The sequence below is a fragment of the Dioscorea cayenensis genome, chromosome 11, assembly GCF_009730915.1.
Source record: "Dioscorea cayenensis subsp. rotundata cultivar TDr96_F1 chromosome 11, TDr96_F1_v2_PseudoChromosome.rev07_lg8_w22 25.fasta, whole genome shotgun sequence".
Taxonomy (NCBI): Eukaryota; Viridiplantae; Streptophyta; class Magnoliopsida; order Dioscoreales; family Dioscoreaceae; genus Dioscorea; species Dioscorea cayenensis.
The window spans coordinates 21310548-21332411 of NC_052481.1; the positions used below are offsets into that span (position 1 = coordinate 21310548).

The following is a 21864-nucleotide window of genomic DNA, read 5'->3' on the forward strand; positions in this document are numbered from 1 at the left end:
TTGGGGTTGAAAAAGAAAACAAAACAATGAGAAGAAATTAATTAACTAATTGTTACTTTAATCAAGAAGCTTTCTAAATTCTTTGATGCAAACATTAAATCCATCAATTCAAAATACAAACCATGTAAAATAGATGGAATGAATAATTTCATTACAATCTTAATTGAGTATATGTAGATGACGTGAGAATATATAAATTACATTTAAATGTGTACAACCATCTATTAGTTCAAAGATTGACATAAACAAGAACATATAAAACTAATAAAATCTTTACCTATATATTACATGAGATTGACTTTAGTTTATAGTGCAACATCTTACTACCATTTTGAATGAGAATTAACTGTATTTTAAAGTAACAAATATTTAAAAAAGAAAGTAAAAGAAAAAGAAAAGAAAAAGAAAAAGTTGTTCTTCATAATTGTTTACTTCACATCATTTAACTAAGCCGAAAAAACCTTTTGAAGTCTAAATATAAAAGCAAAAGATTATATTAAAAAAATACAAAAAATATAACCAGTAATACAACAACACAAAACCAATAATTTTAAACTAGAAAAGAGAAATAAAGTCATAAATAAATATGAAATGCTTTCAAATTTGAAGCCCTATACTTAAGTACTTTTCCTTTGTCTATTGACTTTGACTTAAGTATAAATATGATAAGATAATATTTTTTTTTTTTAAAAAATTGGATAAACCATAGGTTTATCGAAAAGAAAAACAATTACATAGTAAAAAATATATTAAAATTTTAGTGATCATGTCTACAAAAGAGCAAAAAATAAAATTGGGTAAATGTGACAAAATAATAATACGCCAAGAGCAAGTGTGAATAAAAATTCAGTAACTTAGCTTCAAATCACATGAGTTTGAATCTCATGTCATTAATTCACTTACAAGAGAATTTTCAGCATGTAGCCATAGAATTGATCTTTACATACACGCATATAACCCTTTCTAAAAAGATATATATATATATATATATATATATTATATAGCTTTATGAATTAATTAAGAAATATAATTAAAAAAATAGTTAGCATTTGATTCAAAGTAATCATCTATACTTCATGATCAAGAGATATTTTGAAACAAGAATCATAAACATCCCATAAAGAACATGAATTATTTGATTAAGTTCAAACTTACCCATCAAAACACTATAAGAAAATTAAATGTTCTGCAACTAATATCTACAACAAAGGAGAGGTAATTTAATAATAAAACAGCAAAAACACTTTGAAATAAGAATTATAACCAATACTATAAAAAGAACATGAAGACATTAGAGTGAGTTCAAACAAAGTCTCAATAATAAGGAAACAATTAAAGTTTAAGAAAAATAAATACATCATCAATGATACAGTGAAATTAATCTAATAGCCAAAATTATTTAGTTGAATGGAAAAAGAAGAAAATGGTTGTTTTCATGTTTCATCACATATATCATTGATTGGAATTTTCTTCTAGATATCATTGCATTAAGAGGCTTTGGCTCTCACAGTATCAATTGGATCAGTAATAACATTCTCTCATTGTCTGTGATAACATATTTTTTGACGAGATATCTAGCAATTACATTCGCTATTAGAGTTTACTCAAGCAAGAAAATTTATTTCCTCTGCTCTCCCTTATTTTCACACTTTTATCACCATATTCCACACACTCAACTTTAATGTCCCTTATTGGCTACACCTTGGGCAATGGAGAAAATGTGCTATCTAGCTCCAATATGAGAACAACATTATTATTTTTTCTACCAAGAGGATTGAAGACCTTAGGGTCATCAAGCTCATTTTCCACCTCTTTGAGGAAATTAAGAACCTCTCTATTAGTTTTACAAAGAGATATCCCTTCTCATCTAGGATTAGGCACTTAGTTGATATCAATTGGTCATCGACCCTCAATTACTCTAAGGATCAGCTCCCCTTCATCTACTTATAAAGAGTCCTGATCTCGGGTTGATATATTCTCTCGTGACTAAGATTAGATGAAATTGATCCTCTTAGTAAATTCATGACTCCTTTCCTACAAAACTATATAGGGACGCAAGTGCATGTGTCGATTAAGAAATATAGTGTGCTTAAAAGCAAGATTATCGATCCTATGAGGAACTAGGAAATACTAGTACTAACGTTCATCCTACTATCTAACCTAAAGCTAGAGTCAGTGAACAAAGTTGAACAAAAGCAAAGATACTAAAATAAAATTAATGACGAAAATTGACAAGGGATAAATCAAGCATGGGACAAAGGTATTTGAACATAGATTTCCTCTAGGTTTTGCTAAGTTTAGGAGCATGGTTGTATAAGTCTAGCAATCCAAATTGAACTGAGAGAATTCCTAAATTATATTGCCCCTTTTCTCAAGATAAATAGTAACTGATCCGGTCTGGTGCTGATACAGACAACCTTACGATAGCAATGCACTATATGAACTCTTAATAATAATCAACAAGCATTCAAAATGTAGATGATTCTTCTCTCGAAATAATCATCCATTATCCCATACATAGTAGAAATGAGAATAATGCATAGCTACAGTACTACTTGCCTATAATAATACCCGTAAACCCAACCATAAGTCACTCTGAAAAACTCTGTCCTTCTTTCAAAATGGGCTCAAATCACCTCAAACTTTGCTCCTTTTTGATCTATATGTCCTCATACTAGCCTGAATATGAAATAAAAGTGAATTAAGCACCAAATCCAATCATATATATTCAATAATTACATGCAATGTGCTATAAATAATAATAATCAAATAAATTCATTCAAGCACTTATAAAAAACCAAATAGCTTTGTCTTGGTGGTAGATTCACTACTAAACTCAATGCTATCAACAATCCTGACCTACTATATGCTAAACTTTAAATTGCCCAATTTAGTCATGACTAAAGCAATTGATAGAGTTCGTAAAGACTTCTTTTAGCATGAGCTAGACCTAAGCCCAAAAGGCTTCCAATTTATTACATATAAACAAATATGTAAGTTCCACAAACATTGATAATATGTATTCTCAACCTTTAGGACTTTAATAAGCATTACTAAACAAATGGTGGTCAAAGATATGCTTTAATCAAACATGGTGGCATTAGTCGAAGGTAGTCCACTTCAACTATTATAATGGGGGCCTCTCCTATAAAACCATCACCACACCCCACTAACGAGGAAGTCTTGCTTTTGGGCGGGATCACTAAATTCTCCCAGCCTTTAATTAATGTTTATTTTTTGCCTATTATAAGAGATGTGGTATCTATATCCTTCTACTATTATCGATGGTTCAATGGTAGGGCCATTGTGAACGCCTGAGTGGCCTACCCTCTTCCGTGCCTCTTTTGACATTAATTAATGACTTCCTCGCCAGTATCTCAACTTTTTTCATAACTATGGTATCAAGTCACCCTCCTAAACTTAGGTAGCCTCCTCTTTTACAACCCTCTTAAATGCTTAGACTCCCGATAGCAAGTGATTTTATAAGTATATTTTTTAAGTAATAACTCCTTAACAATGGTGGACTGAAGTGCCCCTTAGGTCTCACACTTCGAAAGATCCCTTGCCCTAGAAAATCAATATTATCAATTAATTAGTGTAAAATAAAAAAAATCCTCACTTTAAATATAATCTGATAAGGAGGTTGCACATTAATGATCTCCTCGCAACATGCTTCGTAAGTCTTATCTTGTGGATCAACATACCACTTGTTCCTATATATAGTGCCCTAATTTGCTCAAATTTAGAACTGTTTCGGTCATATCTGCAACCTCAGTAGGAATATAATTTCAATGGCCAAAACCTGGCCCTCCTATGGGGTTTAACCTGAATCCCTAAAATTGGTACACATAGGATCATTCAAGCTATTTTCTAAAATACTTGATTGGAAGAAAAACCACATATTCAATCAATGCCTCCTCCCACCTATTTCTATTCTTATCAAGATTAATGATTATACTTTTCTATTTTATCTATATATTGCCTACTTGAAGCAACTGAAGCTCAGGGAATTCCGTGACTACTATCAAAACGCAACTTTAATGTTGTATGCACCTCACCTAGGGGTGGAGTAAGCAATCTCTTCCATCAAGGAACCAATCGAAGACATTTGACATGACGGCTTTAGCAAAGTGGCCATGGACGAATGATCCCTTTGGGTAGTTATTTTTGGAAACTTTATCATTTCATTGCCTAAAGATCCCGAATGGTTTTTGTGTGACTCAATCCCTTTTTTTCCCTATTTTTATGTATTTATTTTTGCATTCTACTTCTTTATCTAGACTACACTTCTATTTAACTATTATATTTTCTAATGCATTTTGGATGCTTTATTTATTTAAAAAAATTCAAATGAAAAGCCTTTTAGTATAAAAAAGGCTATATTAAAAACTAAGCAAAAATACAATTAGTAATCATCAAAACACAAAACCAATCATTTAAAACCATAAAAGAGAAATAAAGTCATAAATTCAAATGTTGCAAATTTGGAGCCTATACATAACTATTTTCTTTTGTTTATTAGCTTTGATTATGTTGTAATACAAATATATCATTAAACAAAAATATAATACGACAAAATCTTTTATATTTTAAAAAATAGATAACCCACAAATTTATTAAAAGAAAAGCAATTACATAAGAAAAAGATATACATATATTTGAAGTCCCCCGTAATTAGGGGTGATCAATAGTCTGAAAAATACAAATGAACAAGTTTGATAAATACGACAAAGTTATAATACGACAAATAGAAGTATGATTAAAACTTCAGTAGTTTAAATTTGATTCACATGACTTTATATCTCATGTCATTAATTCGATCACTTACGAGCAATTTGTTTTGGCATATAGTGCATGTAGCCATATAATCGATCTTTACGTAAAATCCTATAATTTTTTTTAGAAAGAAAAATATACCATTAAAGACTTTATGAATTAAGAAACATGATTAAAAAAAAAATACTTGGCATCTCATTCAAATTATTCATCTCAACTTTTGGATCAAGAGGCATTTGAAAACAACAACAATTATAGACATCATTTGAAGAACATAGTGTTATTTGAGTGAGTTCAAACTAACCCATCAGAACACTTTAAGAAAACATTCACAACTGCAACTAATAAATAGTTATCCGTAGCAAAGGGAAGGTAATCTAATAATCAAAATTACAAATTTGAAAAGATTATCCATCAATAATACATACTTTCAAATAATAATTATACACATTACTATAAGAAGAACAAGTCAACTCTCAATCATAAGGACACAAATAAAAATTATAAACATTACTATAAAAAGAATGAGTAAACTCTCAATCATAAGGAAACAAATGAAGTTCAAGTAAAATAGATATATTATCTACAGTAAAAGCGAAGTTGCTCTAGTAATCAAAATTATAAAGTTGAAAAGATCACCCAACTTTTAGATATGTAAACCAAAGAGATATTTTGAAAAAACTATAAACATTATATGAAGAACTTGAAGTTTTAGGGTTAGTTCAAACTAAAATCTCCCATCAAGAATATGTGGACAAACAAGTTTTAGGGATTAGAGACTTGAACTCTGGATTTGATCAGAGAAGGAATGGAATACTAACTCTTTGTTGTAGAGATAGTTTATACATACATGATTCAAACACAAGAAAGAACAGTATCACATATTATTGACAAATTAAGATAACAGTTAAGCTTCAATGACAAGAGAGAAATTATCACCACCAAGTGATTGAAGTTAATCTTGCTAGCTAGTACTCAAGCTGCAAAAATTCACTGACCTTTTGGATTTAAAAATCAAGAGAAAGCAAGAACACACAAAAAAAGAGTTTAACTAAACTCTAATCCATCAAGAGTTCAAACTGAACTTAATACGACAAAATTAGTCTTTTATATTTTGAAAAATAGATAATCCACAAATTTATTGAAATAAGAGCAAGTGCATAAGAAAAGATACACATACATTAGAAGTCCCCCATCATTAGGGGTGATCAATGGTCTGTAAAAAACAAATGAACAAGTTAAATAAATATGACAAAATTATAATACGACAAAATAGAAATATGATTAAAACTTCAAAAGTTTAGATTCGATTCACATGAGTTTGTGTCTCATGTCATTAATTTGCTTACGAGCGAATTTTTTTAGCATGCAGCACATGCAACCATATAATCGATCTCTACGTAAAGGCCTATAACTCTTTTTAGAGAGAAAAATATACTATAAAAGACTTTATGAATTAAGAAATATGATAAAAAATACTTATGATCTGATTTAGAGTAATCATCTCAACTTCTAGATCAAGAGGCAATTGAAAACAACAATTATAAACACCATTTGAAGAACATGATGTTAATATTTGAGTGAGTTCAAACTAACCTATCAAAACACTTTTAAGAAAACATTCTACTGCAACCAATAGATTGATTATCCACATCAAAGTGAAGGTAATCTAATAATCAAAACTGCAGATTTGAAAAGATTATCCATCAATATATACTTTCAAATAAGAATCATAAACATTACTATAAGAAGAACAAGTAAAGCTCTCAATCATAAGGAAACAAATGAAAAAATGGATAGATTATCTACAATAAAAGTGAAGCTAATCTAGTTTTCAAAATTATAAAGTTGAAAAGATCACCTAACTTTTAGATATGTAAACCAAAGAGATATTTTAAAAGAACTATAAACATTATATGAAGAACTTGAAGTTTTAGGGTTACATCAAACTAAACTCTCCATCAAAAATATGTAGACAAACCAGTTTAAGGGTTGGATACTTGAACTCTGGATTTGATCAGAACAGAAATGGAATACTAACTCTTTGTTGTAGAGATAGTTTATACCTACACGATTCAAACACAAGAAAGCACTGTATCACATATAATGCACAAATTAAGAGAACACTTGAGCTTCATTGAAAAGAGAGAAAATTATCAAGAATGGGTGATTTGAAGCTAATCTTGCTAGTAATCAAGCTGCATAGCTTTTGTATATAAAAAATCAAGAAGAAGCAAGAACACACAAAGAGAGTTCAAACTAAACTCTAATCCATCAAGAGAATCATCAAATGCACCAACATTATGCACAAAGAGGACATTCGCTTGAACTTCAACTAAAGATTCTTAATTTATCAACAACAGATGAGTACTGAAGATAACCTAGTAGTCAAACTCCAAAGTTAAAAGATTACTGAACTTTCAGATAAGAAAATCAAGAGGAAACAAGATTCATATGCAACTCATGAATGAAAAAGATGAAGAGAGTTCAACCTAAACCCTTAATCATCAAGAATGTTTTGTCATGTATGACAGGAAAGAGAGTTTGGTCTTTCACCGAACTTTTACATATGAAAATCAAGAAACATTTTGAGAAAAGAAGCCTAAACACCATGGCAACAACATAAACTCATAGCTAGCTTTACACCATTCAAGTACAAGAAAAAACATCAAGTGTAGCAAGTACGCTTGTGTACTTCAAGTAACCTGTACAAAATTGAAAAATCACCAAACTTTTAGATATAAAAAATCAAGAGACATTCTCAAACAAAGAGTAATATAAACTCTGAAAACAGATAAATATTCAAGAACACGATGAAACTAATTTAAATCAAAGAACAAAGTTGAAGAGAAATACGATCCAAGCTGATCAGTGATCATCTACCTTATTCATCCACACAAATCAATTCTCCTCCTTCCCTAACAAAACGGCCACCAAATTAACCAGACCAGAAAAATTGTAAAGTCCTAAATAATCATCATCATCGTCATCATCATCATCATCAGCAGCAGCAACAACAACAACAATAGATAAAACATAAATAAGGGTCTGAATAACATCCCAAATTCAATGGCCTAGAAATTGATTGTTCCCTGGCAGAAGTACTGAACCAAGAACAACAACATACTAATCAAAAGACAACACAAACAATAATAGTCCAAAAATAAAAATATCAGACCAAAACCAATGAAACCCTAATTTCCCATTCTCACTCCTCTCCATCATCCTCTTCCGGAGCGGGAAGGTTCAAAGTCCAAGTCCAAAACCGGCTTCTTCTCCTGCTCCTCCTCCTCCTCCTCCTCCACACGGTCAACCACAACACCAGCACCAGCACCACCACTACCACCTTCTCCCTCTCCTGCATCACGTTCCAAAGCAAAACAACCCTTAACATTCTTATGACTAGCCCTATGTCCTCCAAGAGCTTGTCTACTTCTAAAATACCCTCTTACAGCTTGAACACTGATACGGAGAAGCAGCATCCACATCTCCAGAAAGCAAAACAAGCGATGCAGCCACATCCTTCTCCTTCTTCGGCAAACTCCCAGCATCAGCATCATCAGGAGGGTTGATACCACGCCAAGCCCTGTCTGGATGAAGTCTCATATGACCATAAACAGCTTTCCGAGACCAGAAGTTCTTACCACATTCAGTGCATGCATGGATCACTTCTCCTGCATCTCTTGTTCTCTTCTTTGACTGTTGTGATGAGTTTGCTGCTAGGCCTGATTCAAGTGGAGGATCACCTTCACATCTGTTCTTCAGTTTCTTGATCGCTTTTCTGGTTGTCTTCTCCATCGTCATTGCCTCCTGCTCCGATGCCGGCGGCCAGGTGGCCGGAGTTGAGGACATCCATGCTTTACTGGCACACAAGACACAACTCTCTTGTCTTTGGAAAGAGACAAGAAGGAAAGCAAAACAGAAAAAGAGAAAGAGAGAGAGAGAATGAAAGAGAGAGTGGAAAGTGTGCGTGCAACCAGTGGCAGTAAAGGCAGTTGTTAAATGAGATGTGAGAGTTGAATAAAATATTTTTTTTAGAGAGAGAAACAAGTACAAGTATTAATGGCGGTTATTGATGCGGCGTTTGAAAAAAATGTTGTTTGGAAATTTTTAGAAAATAAAATAAAAAATGGACCGGCGTCTCAATTGAATTGTGGAGGGTTTTATATTTATTTCATGTTTGAATTGTGAAATATATTAAGTTTTAAAATTTATAGAATTTAGAATTTAAAAAAAAAAGTAATTAGATTATGAAACTTTTCAGAGAAGCGCTTGAGTGATATTTTATGAGTGGGTTGGAAAACGTGTGGTCTTGTTCCGAACGGGCTTTTGTTTCTGTTTGGTTCATTGGCTCAAGTATTGAATTAATTAAATTATAATTTGAAAATAAATAAATATTATATTATTATTAAATTTGTAGATAGAGAAAAAGGTGGAGAGAGAGCATGAAGATTCCGTGAAGGAGGACTGGAGACCGGAGTTGCCAAATTAGGCAACGTTGTGTGTGAAGTCACTTGCCAGTAAAAGCAATGTGGGCCATAATGACATATTTATTAATAATTAAATGGTTCTTTACATGCAAATTATTTGCATTTATTGACCTAAAAAAACATGCATTTATTTAGTTCCTTCTCTTCAAAGTCCTTTTTTATATGATGATGAAAACAATTTTGATCAACGAAAATTCAGAGTCGGATTGTAGATAATTAGTTTCATATACTTTGAAAATGATTTTTTTTTTTTTTTGGGTGCTTTTCAAAGTAAATCAGATATGAAGTTTGATGAATAACATTGCATATTTTTAACATTATTAATTTGCACCATTTTTGAAAGTATATGAATAAAATCAATTAATTCAATTAGATTATTTTTATTTTTATTATTATTATTTTTGTTATAATAACAAATTGCAAAGACCTCCCAGCTTTCTTTAAAATCACACTGAAATCATATCTAAAAAAAGGATAAAGATGTTAGCTCAGCAAGTACAAAAACTATGATTCTAAACAAATAATTAGACAAAATTTTCTGGTACTTGAGACACATTAATCAGGCACATTCAGGTCTCTAAATGTCTTAGTTTTTAGATGATAAGTGTGGGTAAAGAGAAAAGAGAGTATTTAAAACTTCAACGAGGCTTACAAACAGGGATATATTCAACTCTATATATAGAAGATACAACAACAGCAAGCATCTCGAAGCAGATTATCTTCATCCATGGTTTAACCATGGATACTTCGGGTTCTCGAAGGCGATATCAGCTTTCATGAAGTCTAAGACAGCAGAAGTGGCAGAAATGGAAGGCGAACCACGATCATTCGGCAAAGCCTTTCCCAGAACATTCAGAACTCTCATCCGATGTAATTCCTTGACTGCCATGGAGGAATGGAACATATTGATCACTCAAAATGATAATTTGTCTTTTAAGTATAAAGAAAACATATTGAGAAGAATGAATTGCAGAATTACCTTCCTCCAACAGTAGATGTATTGCTCTTTTCTCCAATTCAACAGCATGCTGGCTTCGACCAACGGCAGATAAAGATCGAAGCACTGATATAACCAAAAGGCGGAGATTATAAATGACAGGGTTTCATTAGGGTTGTTTATGTAAGATAAGAAAATTTTCGATGTAACTTACTTCTAATGTAATCATCCTGGCTAGCCTGATCGCAATTCTTCAAAAACGTTTGAAGTTGAAGAAATCTCTCTTTCCAATAATTTGGACTAGCACAGGGTTGAGGAGACTCGAGCTGAACAGGCATTGTAGTAGTGACCGTTGAATCTTTTGGTTCAGGAAATGCCAAACCAGCCACAGATTTTCCAAGCGTAGCTGGAGGTGAAGTTCCCTGAGATGAGATGGTTGAAGAAGCAACTGGCACCGGAGTGATTGTTTGAAAGGATGATGATGAGCCTTGCAGTTGCTCCCTCAGCAGTTTTGCTTCTTTTGTGCTGCCGTTGCTCGATTTTCTTGGTTCTAGAGAAGCAGAAGCTTCTGTGTTGGCACAAGAATTTGTCTTGCCTGGTTCTGTGTCAAGTTTCCTACGGACATAAACAAGATGTCCATTTGCCCCATTGTTGGCAGGGAGATGGGCACTGGATGGACTAGAGGGATGCTCAGGTTGCTGCCTCTTAGTACCATATACTTTTACAGTATTAGAAACTGCCTGGCTGTCCTTAGATGGTGGTGAGTTGCCCGGTGGCTGAGTCATGATGTTCCTCGCTTCATTTGGCAACTCCCTTAATGCTACTTTCTTTACTGAGATTGGAGTTTGCTTGTCTCCAGTGGGCATGGCACTTCCACTGGAAACTAGTCTGTACTCATTGAACTTGTCAATCATTTGCCGAGCCATTTGAGAAACAGATCACCGAAGAAAATAGCCTGGAAAATGAGAGAATTAATAGGAAGCATCTAACAACCAAATGCTACTGTTGATGCAAACAAAGATATCTGAAATTATATATACACACAGCTTAGAAAAATAGGAACTTATGATTAAAAAATGTGAATGGAATCAAGAATCAAATCTAAGCATCATGATCAAGACATACTTTCACACAGCTAATTGGTAATGGGTCTAAATCTTCATGCTCCACTTTAGTAAATTCTCTTCAACCATGTCACGACAAGAAATACAAGCAGATTAATGAATTCACATTTATGGTGTAATCCATGCCAAACCATAACAAGGTCATCCGAGCAGACAAACCAGTTTTCAGACCAGTTAAAATTGTTTCCGTGTATTTTGACTATCCAATGTGTATCCTAACTGCTACGAGCAGGTTGTGAAGTAACATAAATACAATCTCGAACTGTGGCATTATTCCATAATCATATTATTAACGTAAAACCGCTAGAACAATAAACCATTAACCTAGAGTTTGTGTCAAGAGCTAAAAATAATTAACACGCAACCAACTGACAGGAAAGTTTCCTTTAATCTTCAATTTAGTGACCAGTGCAAACTAAGAGAGAAAACCTAAAGGAGAGTGAATGGGATAATTCAAATAAAAAACCAGACATGTCTAACATCTTATGTTTAAGCATAAAATTCCTCACATAGTAGAGTTATAAAGTCAGTAAAGATGCATTCCAAATTAGCATGAATAGTTATTCAATTAAAAGTCAAATTACCAAAATCCTATAAAACAGCGTTTTCATTCGTCAAGTCTTAATGCTATTAAGTAGGAAGTTGAATAATTCAATGATGACACTTCAACAACAGTAGGGGACTCACATTATAATGGTAATTGACTTGCTTGAGGTATGGTTCTTTGCTAACTCATACACTATCTCCACCCAAGTCTTTAGCAAGTAGAATACCCACAAATCAATTGGTCAATTGACAGAATATGCAAGCCTTGGTGCAAGCATCACAACACTGCATGACAGTTGCTCAAGATTTTATTTAAAATTTCTTCAAGTATCTTTAGCAAGTGGACTAAAATCTTAGTCTATCTACTCTCTCAAAAGGCCTTACTATTCCTTGTGCTGTTCTGACATGCATTAAATTTTCCTCTAGATCATAAATGTGGATAACAAGATGCTTATGTAATTTCTTAGTTAACTTGAACATTATATCACCATCCAATTAATGTCTGAAAAAAATTTGAACTGGGTGAAAGCCTCATAAAATAGAGCTTCAAAATCAAATTGAAGCACTTTATTTGCAAAGCTCAAATAGAATCAGGATGATATAATTGGCACGTTAGCAGGTTGAAGATATGGCAGTTAATTTGATGCTTCCATTCATACATAAAGCAATGGTATGCTAAAAGATTGCTCATCAAAAGTATCATGTAACATGCATTGGTGATTTTGATATTAAAAAAATCTAAAAAATACATAAAAGTAAATAAACAAAACAAAATGGAATCCCACGTAATTCACCTTTCAAAAGAGCAACTTGAATGATACGTCTAATAACAAACAAAACAAGATTGAAATTTGAACAAATAGGAAAGCACAAGAAAGGAGAAGTCACGGAGAAAACTCAACCAAATTTCATCAAGTGATTGGATCTGATCTACAACAAAATCTTTCAGCTAAAACAGAACCATGTTCCACATCAGCACCCACAGTCAATAAGAACACAAAAGAACTATAAAGAAGCATGCAGTTCTCCAAAACCAAAGTTCTGCTACAGATTTACAGTGTTAAAATTTTGCATGTTTTCGGTTCTGATAGTATGGGTATCATGTAAATGTTAGTCAGGTCATTGCTCATAATTGGACAGAAGTATGCCTCAAAATCACAACCTTCAAAATAAGCAAACTTTACAGAATTCGAGCGAGAGATGAAATAATAAGTTAAAGATGTTCAATCTAGGACAGGAGGCACCCATAGAAATCAATAAATATCATCACTCGTGACAAACCCTACACATGATCATCAATTAGATTCACCAAAAACCAGTGCCCTCTGGCATTCAAGATACATACAGGATATGGCTGATGTGTGATACGACATGAAAAACTTTTTCACAAGGACAACTGCATAATGTTTAGAGCTCCTGTGGAAAATATACAAGCAGCAAAATGACCAGATGATAAAAGAAAATAAAAAAGGCTATCCATCAAACTGAAGTGAGAACTATAAAGATAGAAAATATACCCCTCATTAAAAAACAAAACATGAAGTGAATGCCTCTAGAGAAACATCAAAACAAAGAAGAAGTTACAACCATATCAAGGTGTTGAAGTAGATCAACCAATATGAATGGCCCTCTCCAAAAGGAGCAGCCTGGTTAAATCTCACGGATTGTGATATTCAGTATAATTTCTAGAACAAAAAAAAGTAGCAATCAAGTAGATATACTTGATTCCTGATAATCTACTGAGACTAGCACAATGCAAAAATTTTAGGCATAAGGTCACAAGCCAAGAAAAATACCATGTGCAAGTTCATATGCAGATTTTTGGGCAACCTTGCTAATATGATCCATGTTAATTCAACTACTTTTGATATTTAGCTTCTCTAACCTGATCATATAAGCTTAACTACCTTTTTATATTTACTTTCTATAGGTTGTATTTTTTATTTAATTTAACTTTATGGTTAGCTTCTATAAGCTGTTAATTTATCTATTTTGATAGATAGTTTCAATAACCTATACATACATTAATTTAGCTATTTTGGTACCTAAGTCCGGTAAACTCACCATGTGCTTTGATATACCTCATAATAGTAGGATTTGCTACTCACAAACACCAGCAAGAACACTGTTTGACAACAAAGACTAAAGCAATGGGACTGCTCAGTCTCTGATAAAGCAAAAGAAGCAGACTTCAATTTCCTTCAACAGACTAACAATTCTCTCCAGAGATCAGAAAGACACCTAGAAAAAATAAATGGTGACTATTGCAGTAAATCCTTTGCACATTGGAAACAGAGCAAATGCAAGCCTACAGACGGCATGGAAATCCAAAAGGAGACCAGACAAAGAACATCTTGTCATTCTTTCTAATGTTACAAGCCTTCCATTTGCCATAAGCAAATTCACATAACAACAAGGGAAAAGCAGAAAAACAAACAAGCAACACATGGGAAAAATCCTATCTGGCTATCACTCTAAAGCGATAATGAGAAGTGTAAAGTGTAAAATGCCATAAATGAATCCATCAAATATATAAAATCAAATTAAATAAGTGAATAGTTAACAAATTTCCCTAGACAACAGAACTTTCGAAGATAGTTCACTATAACAACCTGAGCCTAGTGCTTAATAGCATGACAACTCAAACACAATCAATTTAACTAATATCCCACAATACCAAAACATTTCAAAGAAGTCAAATACAATATTTCCAAAATCCATAATAAATGTGATCCCAGCTCTAAAACTAAATTCAGAAAGTCAAGATTGTTTCAGCAAGTCACATTACCTACTTTCCCGGAACATTATAACACTTCAAGGAAGCTCAATAGATCCCTCCCAACCTTCATACTTCATGGAATCAAACCTAAAACTCCAACTAGCCCTATTTGGAGTTTCTACAACCACTGGAAGTTTGGAACCCTAGCTACACATAATAATTGAACATTGCACACATGTTTAGCAAACTCAACGCCATCAATTCCCCCAAAAAAGAAAAATAGAAATTTCACTTCGGAAATTCTCAAAACCATTCTTGCTAATATCATAATCAAAATATAGCCTCTGAAAACAAAGAACACTCTCAAAACCTATCCAACCCTTAAATAAAAGCTCCAGAAATCGAACCAAACAAAAAATACCCAAAATCAAAACACAAAAAGAATGCCCGTAACAACAAAGACCAACCTATTTTGTCACTAAAATCGCATTATCTCCGATTTACAAGAACCTCTCAACAGACAGCTCGAATTGAATGGATACCTGCGACGATTGAACTCCAGGAAAACACAAACCCTAAAAAATTAACAAATTGAGCAGAAAATTCAACAAAAAAAAGCGAAGAATCGAAGGGAGGATTAGAATACCTCGGAGCATTGCGTACCGATCTAGAGAAGAGGGTGAGAACTCGGGCTCCCAACGGAAAAACCAAAAAGAGCTACTTTTATTTCTTTATCTATACTTCCAATTTATTCCCATTTTTTTATTAAAAAAATAAAATAATAATAATAATAATAATAATTTTATTTTTATTTATTTTTTTGCTTGCCCTGCCCACTGGTAAGTAAAATGGCGGGAAAATATTTATTTTTTTAATAGTCATATTTTTTATATAATGTTTTATTTTGGCTTTCAAGAGAAATTATTCTGGATTTTTTTTAAAATAAAAAATTATAAAAGAGTATTTTTGTACAGACAGCTGTTCTCCATAAAGATTTCACTAGATTTAAAATTAAATAAAAATAAAAATAATACTTTTAGTAACACATCTTCTGAATGTCAGTGAAAAAGCGCACCTGAACCTACAATGCTGTCAGCTGAGAAATTTATAACTTACAAGGTCTCAAAAAAATATAAAAAGCAAAGGAATTAACTCATGGAAAGCAAATAAAGATTATCAAAGAAACAAACATTACTGCAAACCTTTATAAGATGTAAAAGAAGGAAAGATACATAAAAGCACTGTTCTAATGCATATATCTGGAGAAGTACACTCTCACAAGACCAGTCTGATGTTGGTATTTACAAATATCAAACTTCTTTGAATGCTCAAAATGGAGGCTTAGATGAAATAAGGACAAGAATATTTTTGAATAGCCATAAGTTCACAGCTCTCAAGCACCATCTGCTTACTGCAGGCCAAAATCAGAAGCTGGGATTGTAGAAGTGTTTTTTTTTTTTCACCCCTTGTAGTTTGCTTTTAAGATGATGGATGAATCAAGGGTAATAGATTTCATAGACCTGTATACCACAAATTCGTATGAAGAGCCCCCTGCATGATATACACATATTTACTGACCGAGATTTCGCAAGAGACGTTCAACTGCAGCATGGACATTTCCGGAAGTGGCAGTCAAAGCACGGATATTCTCCTGTGTATCGCCGAAACCCATTTCTTGAAGCTGAGATAGCTGGGTTGCAAAAAGTTCTTCAGGTGGTACTGCAAAAAGTTGAGATTGTTACGTCAAAGAAAGATTTAATTAGCAAGTTGATTTACTAAAGACACGATCAATTGCTGACCATCAGTGTTGTTGGTAGCACCAAGACCACCAGGAGAATGTCTAGGTAAGAAGTTCATCAACGACTCCAAACCAGAAATATTCGGTGTGCCTGTAACAAGATAATGACATAGTATCAAATCTGGCTTGTCATATTAGAAACCAGGTGAGCTACCAGGTAGTCTTGCAGTTCCACAGATTCCTAACAGTCGACAATAGTTATGTTCGAATTAATGGTTTCTTTTATCATCTCTAGTGAGGCAAAGAATTTCGCAAGTTGTAGAAAATACTAATCTCCATGTTCTACTAGTCCAAGCTGACAAGTTTCCTTTTGGAATATAAATATAAATTTTCAGTTGGGCACAAAGCTAACAGAAAAATAAGGTAAACAGGTCAAAAGATGACTATTAGAAAGTTTATCATTATCACATACCCAAGTCATCACCAGCTTGTGTTTGTTCCCTGCAATAGATCAAAAAAAAAAAAGTCACAGAAGGAATAATGTATTGCACGACTTGTTCATAACAAAAAAAGTGAAGATGAGATTGAAAGAAAAAAACCCATTTTGAAAATGCACTAATCAAGAATACATTCCTATGTAGCTGTTCTTAAAAAAAGAAGCATGCATGACTTCACCAAGTTTTGTTCAAACTTCAGATTTGATCCAATTTGGGATACGGAAAATTTTCTATGTTGATGGATTGATGAGCTACTATGAAGTTAAACAATCGTGGTTAATGAATTTCCAAAAGAAAGTATATTAAAAATTAATCAGTGAAAAAGAAATATTTTTCCTTTTTCCATGAAGAAGATTTTGTCTTGTAGCGAGCTCTTATGAAATTGACTAATGAGATGTGCCCATGGGTGAAGGTGAAGATTCTGAAAATTGTGAAACAAAAGAAACACAAGTGTACTACAAAGAATATCTAAGTAGCAAGGAACTTACTGGCTTGATTGTTGTGCACCTAATAGTGCTGTAAGTGATGGGCGAAGGCTAGCTAGTCGCTGAAGAGGAGAAAAATAAAACCAATTCTTTTTAGACCAAGATTAAATGCATGCAAAGGCAAATCATGAACCTAAAAGCTTACCTCTAGCATTAACGAGGAAGCCAGCCGACGACGTGATTCTGGATTTAGCAATAAATCTCTCAGTTGGGTATTGGACTCCAGCAGGTTTTGAATGTGAGGATTTGAATCAAGAACCTAATGCAGTAAGCACAATCACAAAGTAAGAAACATTGCAGTTTAAGTTAGTATTTGATCATTAAGTAGTAACACAAAAGCTACCTGGTTCATGAACTGGGGGTCAGACAGCACATTCTGCATTAACTGTCTCATAGATGGGTTTTGCATTAATTGACTGATGAGGGAAGAATCCAAAGCACCACCTACCATTCTTTCCAATTCCGGCATGCCAAGTTCAGTTAATCCAGCTAATCCAGATGTTCTTACATTGCTGTTAGGGGTTGAAAGGGTCCTGGTGGTCTGCGGAACCTGGGCTGTTGAGTTAAACCAAAATGATGGTAAGACATCGGAAGTTGCAAACATTTTGCATGCAGAAATTTGGAAAACAAACTTACTTGCCCGGGCCCATGGATTGGGTAGAGGGTTGGTATTAGGGGTGGAAGATGCAATTGTTGCATCTGAATTAGTAGGTGAAGGGTTAGCTGATAAAATGTTGGATTGTACAGCCGTTTGGTGCTCCAAAAGGTCTCCAAATGAGTTAGATCCTAAATTACTTGCCGAGTCACCAGCCATCGTAGTGGCATTCAGGAATGGTTCCTGAACAGTCTCATACATGCGCCGGAGCATGTTAAATCCCTCTGGAGAAGATTCGATATTGCTCATTGCCCTGTCTGTGTTTCTCATGACTTCTCGCATCAGTTCAGGATTCCTTGCCACTTCCAAAGTTTGGCGAAGGGTGCTAGGGTCATTAAGTACATGTGCAAGATCAGGATTTTGGTCTATAATCTCTCGCATTTGAGGATTGTTCATGATCAAGTTTCTCACAATATCAGGGTTGTTCATCAGATTCTGAAGAACAGGCATGTTCATTATCTCTCTCATCATGTTAGGATTCTCGGTTAATTGCTGCTCCACCTGATCAAATCCTGAAAATCCAGATCCAAATGAACTCGAACCCCCATTTCCAAAGAGCTCTGCAAGAAGAGTGCCCGAACGCCGGGAATTGCGATCAGGATCCCTTGAAAGTCCAAGGTTGGATGCAGCTCGATCAGTTGATGCACTAGGTGCAGGAAAACCACGAACCAAATGGATAGTATGGTCTGACTCCAAACCTAACCAAAACAAAAAGAATCATAATCAAGGCCATGTGATTCACTGTGCCCTACAGTAAAATATTCTAGCTCCTTTAATTAAACATTTCTTGGTTGACGCCAAATCAAAAGAATTGAAATAACTGAAAACAAAACTTATTCATAGGTTCTCAAAGTAAACTGAATGTAGCTATATCCAAGAAATGCTCATTTTAGAAGTAAAACTTATCTTAAAGTCAGCATTATAGACTTTTACCACTAGTGTGCTATTATCAATGAATCTTAGAATTCTTCATATATCCTTATGCTACCAATGAAGTAATAACCATTCTTTATCACATACAGCTCATCGGTTTGTGTTATTCTACATAATGAGTTTGCTTCCATATTCATAGGTTTAAAAATAAACTAAAAGCAATTATATCCAAGAAATGCTGATTTTAGAAGTAAAACTTATCTAGAAAAAGTCAGCATTACAGCCTTTTGCCATTAATGTGCAATTATCAATGAATCATCAGATTCTTAAAACATCCTCCTGCTACCAACGAACTAACAGTTACCATGCTTTGTTAATAGAACTATTCGGTATATATTATTCTACAAAATAATATTTTGCTATAAAACTATCAAGGATCTTATAATGTCACAAAAGTATTCACTAGCTAAATGAGAAATTCAACCCAATTTGTCTACAATTCCCTAAAAATGAATCCCAAGATCATCTCCAGCTCAATCAAAAGAACTAGAAATCAGTGTGGCAATAATCAATAAAAAGTCCGAAAACTCAATCATATAACACATGAAATTTTGGCAAACCAAACATGGGAAACATCACAGAATGCAAATTAGGGCAATAAGGGATGAAGGGCTTGCCATAGCTGGCTAGGGTTTGCTCATCCTTCAGGATCCGGCCTTTATATATCAGACGCTGTTGCTCCGCCAGAACGTCGCACTTCCCCGCCAGAACAACCTTGAAATCCCCAACGTTGACGTCGAGGTTCGTCTCCACAGAGATCTTTGACCCGTTGGAGGACCGAACGTGGACAATGGCCAAACCGCCGCCGATGCCGGTGGCGCTCGACTCACCGTGCTCGCCGGCGACGCCACCACCCATGGAGAGCAAACCCTAACCCTAAACCTCGAAAAACAGAGCTCCGATCAGCGATTAGGAGAGATTCAGGTGATTTTGGGGATTGAAAGGATAACAAAAATCGAAATCGAAGATTTTCGATTCCAGAGAAGCGAAATTGGGAAGAATCGTTAGGGTTTTTTCAGATCATTTTCAACAAATTTTTTTGTTTTATTTTTAAATTTTAATTTTAATTTTTTTAACATTTATTTGCGGGCTAACAACAGCGATGAGCAAGATCCATTGTGGGGCCGTACGGATATTCACGTGGTCGGCACGTGAATATTATTGGTAATTTTTTTTCGCATATAAATAAATTAAAAATGTAATTTAATACTGTTAATTATTATTTTATTAAAATTTGTAAAAAAATTCCATTTACATTTTCTTAGATGCAAAATAAGTAAATAAATAAAATACTATGACGTTATAAATTGGTAATTTTAAGGGAATATGAAATTTGAAAAACACTTGATTGATTAAAAAAAATCAAACACTGTAAGTTATGTTACATTAATAATTTCAAATTCATTAATCAAATGATAAATAATTTGAATGCACATTATATGATGTAAAAAAATAAATTTAAACATCCCCTTTACTATCATATTTAATATAGAATAGAGTAATGAAATTTTTTTACAAATAATTTAGATAAAAAAATTACTCATCCATCTCTAAAAGTTTTATAACTTTTTGGATGAACCCTGTGAAATTTTTTTATACTTTTTTCCATTTTTTTAATTTTATTATTTTGATAAATTTTATAATATAAAAAAATACATTTTATCACACTAACACCAAATTTGCCCTCCTAGCATGCACTTAAACACAAACTCACTAATTAGAGACTAGCTCATCTCTCTCACTCACAAGAGCACATGCATATCAAACATAGGCCGGCATGTTTGATATTAGTGTTTATTTTAGTGAACAAAATTGAGGGTAATTATAGTAATTTACTTAAAATTAGATGAATAGTATTATATATATATATATATATAGAACCCATCATCTAGAGACGTCCCTAGATTTCAAATCTATGGATGTCATAAGTATGCATCGGATGAAAAATCGACGAGCTCTTATCATTATGAACAGTGAGAAAGCGTGTTTTGCATGTTCTACAGTGATCATGAACGATAAAAAGTATGACGGTGTTTATATAATCAATCAACCATCGGATGATGATCCGAAACTAGATTTAAAAACATTCATAGATTTGAAATCTAGGGACGTCCCTAGATGATGTTTTTCCATATATATATATATATATATGAGAATTAGAAAGATGTTGTTTTATAGTATTGGAAGAATGGGAGGGATGCCGAATTACTTTATACCTTTAAAAAAGCACAAGGAAACAAATTTAAACATTGTTACCAAACTTGAGGATGATGCATTAAATTTCTTAATGAGCAAATGAATCATAGGCCGGCATGACAAGCATCCCAAAGAAGAGAGCTGTTGGCTCACATTTAAGTATCAATAAAAGCATGCATATGATGTGTTGCTACTTGCTACAATATTCTTTCCTTTTTCCACCATATATATCCTTTAAATTTTAATTCAATATCATGTATTCATTCTCTTTGAAACAAACAAATAAATAAATAAATCATCGCTTGGTGAAGGTGCACTAGCTTGAAGTCTAATTTTTATCTTGTGTGCACAACTGTGATAGTGTTTATCGTATTTGTGAAAATAAAAATACAGCTAAAAAAAAAACAACCTACAATAAAGTAGTTGATGGGCATTGATAGCCTTCCCTACTAAAATGTAGGAGGTTTAAATCATACTCATAAATTGTCACAATTTAAAATAATAATAATAATAATAATAAAATCACTATTTATTAATTATTAATAAAAAAACAAGTAGATAAGAATAAAGTAACTCCAGAAAAACAAAAGAAACACGCTATGCTAAGATTGAGAACAAAACATCCACTAGAAGTGAAAAAATGGTAAAAAGACTTAAAAAAACGATAATAGAGATCCCTAGTAATAGAAAAACACTTTAGGTGCACTAAGATCTTGGAGGCCATCTACTATAGTTGTCAAGGGCCTAGTAAAAGTGAGACTTCTTCCA

General features: G+C 33.3%; 3 protein-coding genes across 20 annotated transcripts; all 3 read right to left on the reverse strand.

Annotated features, from left to right (window-relative positions):
* Positions 1–7997: 7997 nt before the first annotated feature.
* On the reverse strand, positions 7998–8580 carry LOC120271764 (zinc finger protein ZAT2-like). Its single transcript, XM_039278440.1, has 2 exons — positions 8232–8580; positions 7998–8134 (listed from the first exon to the last, which is right to left on the reverse strand). The coding sequence occupies exons 1-2, from the start codon at positions 8578–8580 to the stop codon at positions 7998–8000; spliced, it is 486 nt and encodes a 161-aa protein (XP_039134374.1).
* A 1150-nt stretch (positions 8581–9730) lies between these two features.
* LOC120272283 lies at positions 9731–15306 on the reverse strand. 17 transcript variants are annotated; one of them, XM_039279067.1, is made up of 7 exons: positions 15239–15299; positions 15060–15148; positions 13219–13289; positions 12015–12158; positions 10418–11158; positions 10246–10329; positions 9731–10148 (listed from the first exon to the last, which is right to left on the reverse strand). In XM_039279067.1, the coding sequence occupies exons 5-7, from the start codon at positions 11127–11129 to the stop codon at positions 9988–9990; spliced, it is 957 nt and encodes a 318-aa protein (XP_039135001.1). In that variant the 5' UTR covers positions 11130–11158; positions 12015–12158; positions 13219–13289; positions 15060–15148; positions 15239–15299; the 3' UTR covers positions 9731–9987. The 17 variants fall into 17 exon arrangements, with proteins under 17 accessions (XP_039135001.1, XP_039135003.1, XP_039134996.1 ...); XM_039279069.1 differs by having other exon boundaries at positions 15135–15167; XM_039279062.1 differs by having other exon boundaries at positions 15060–15167.
* Positions 15307–15770: 464 nt separating this feature from the next.
* Positions 15771–19941, reverse strand: LOC120272336 (ubiquitin domain-containing protein DSK2a-like). Of its 2 annotated transcripts, XM_039279154.1 has the most exons (8): positions 19518–19941; positions 17949–18665; positions 17656–17867; positions 17458–17571; positions 17316–17374; positions 16803–16831; positions 16392–16481; positions 15771–16311 (listed from the first exon to the last, which is right to left on the reverse strand). In XM_039279154.1, the coding sequence occupies exons 1-8, from the start codon at positions 19756–19758 to the stop codon at positions 16163–16165; spliced, it is 1611 nt and encodes a 536-aa protein (XP_039135088.1). In that variant the 5' UTR covers positions 19759–19941; the 3' UTR covers positions 15771–16162. The 2 variants fall into 2 exon arrangements, with proteins under 2 accessions (XP_039135088.1, XP_039135087.1); XM_039279153.1 differs by having other exon boundaries at positions 17656–18665.
* Positions 19942–21864: the final 1923 nt, after the last annotated feature.

What these genes read in the sequence shown, in the direction of transcription:
- LOC120271764 (XM_039278440.1), bottom strand. Translation starts at nt 8,580, where the DNA reads ATGACGATGGAGAAGACAACCAGAAAAGCGATCAAGAAACTGAAGAAC. An exon ending in TTCTCCGTATCAGTGTTCAA is followed by an intron (nt 8,135 to 8,231) that starts GCTGTAAGAGGG and finishes AACGTGATGCAG; the next exon opens with GAGAGGGAGAAGGTGGTAGT.
- LOC120272283 (XM_039279077.1), bottom strand. Translation starts at nt 11,129, where the DNA reads ATGGCTCGGCAAATGATTGACAAGTTCAATGAGTACAGACTAGTTTCC. An exon ending in CCAGGATGATTACATTAGAA is followed by an intron (nt 10,330 to 10,417) that starts GTAAGTTACATC and finishes TGGTTATATCAG; the next exon opens with TGCTTCGATCTTTATCTGCC. An exon ending in ACATCTACTGTTGGAGGAAG is followed by an intron (nt 10,149 to 10,245) that starts GTAATTCTGCAA and finishes CCTCCATGGCAG; the next exon opens with TCAAGGAATTACATCGGATG.
- LOC120272336 (XM_039279153.1), bottom strand. Translation starts at nt 19,758, where the DNA reads ATGGGTGGTGGCGTCGCCGGCGAGCACGGTGAGTCGAGCGCCACCGGC. An exon ending in GCAAACCCTAGCCAGCTATG is followed by an intron (nt 18,666 to 19,517) that starts GCAAGCCCTTCA and finishes TGTTTTGGTTAG; the next exon opens with GTTTGGAGTCAGACCATACT. An exon ending in ACAAGCTGGTGATGACTTGG is followed by an intron (nt 16,482 to 16,802) that starts GTATGTGATAAT and finishes ATCTTGTTACAG; the next exon opens with GCACACCGAATATTTCTGGT.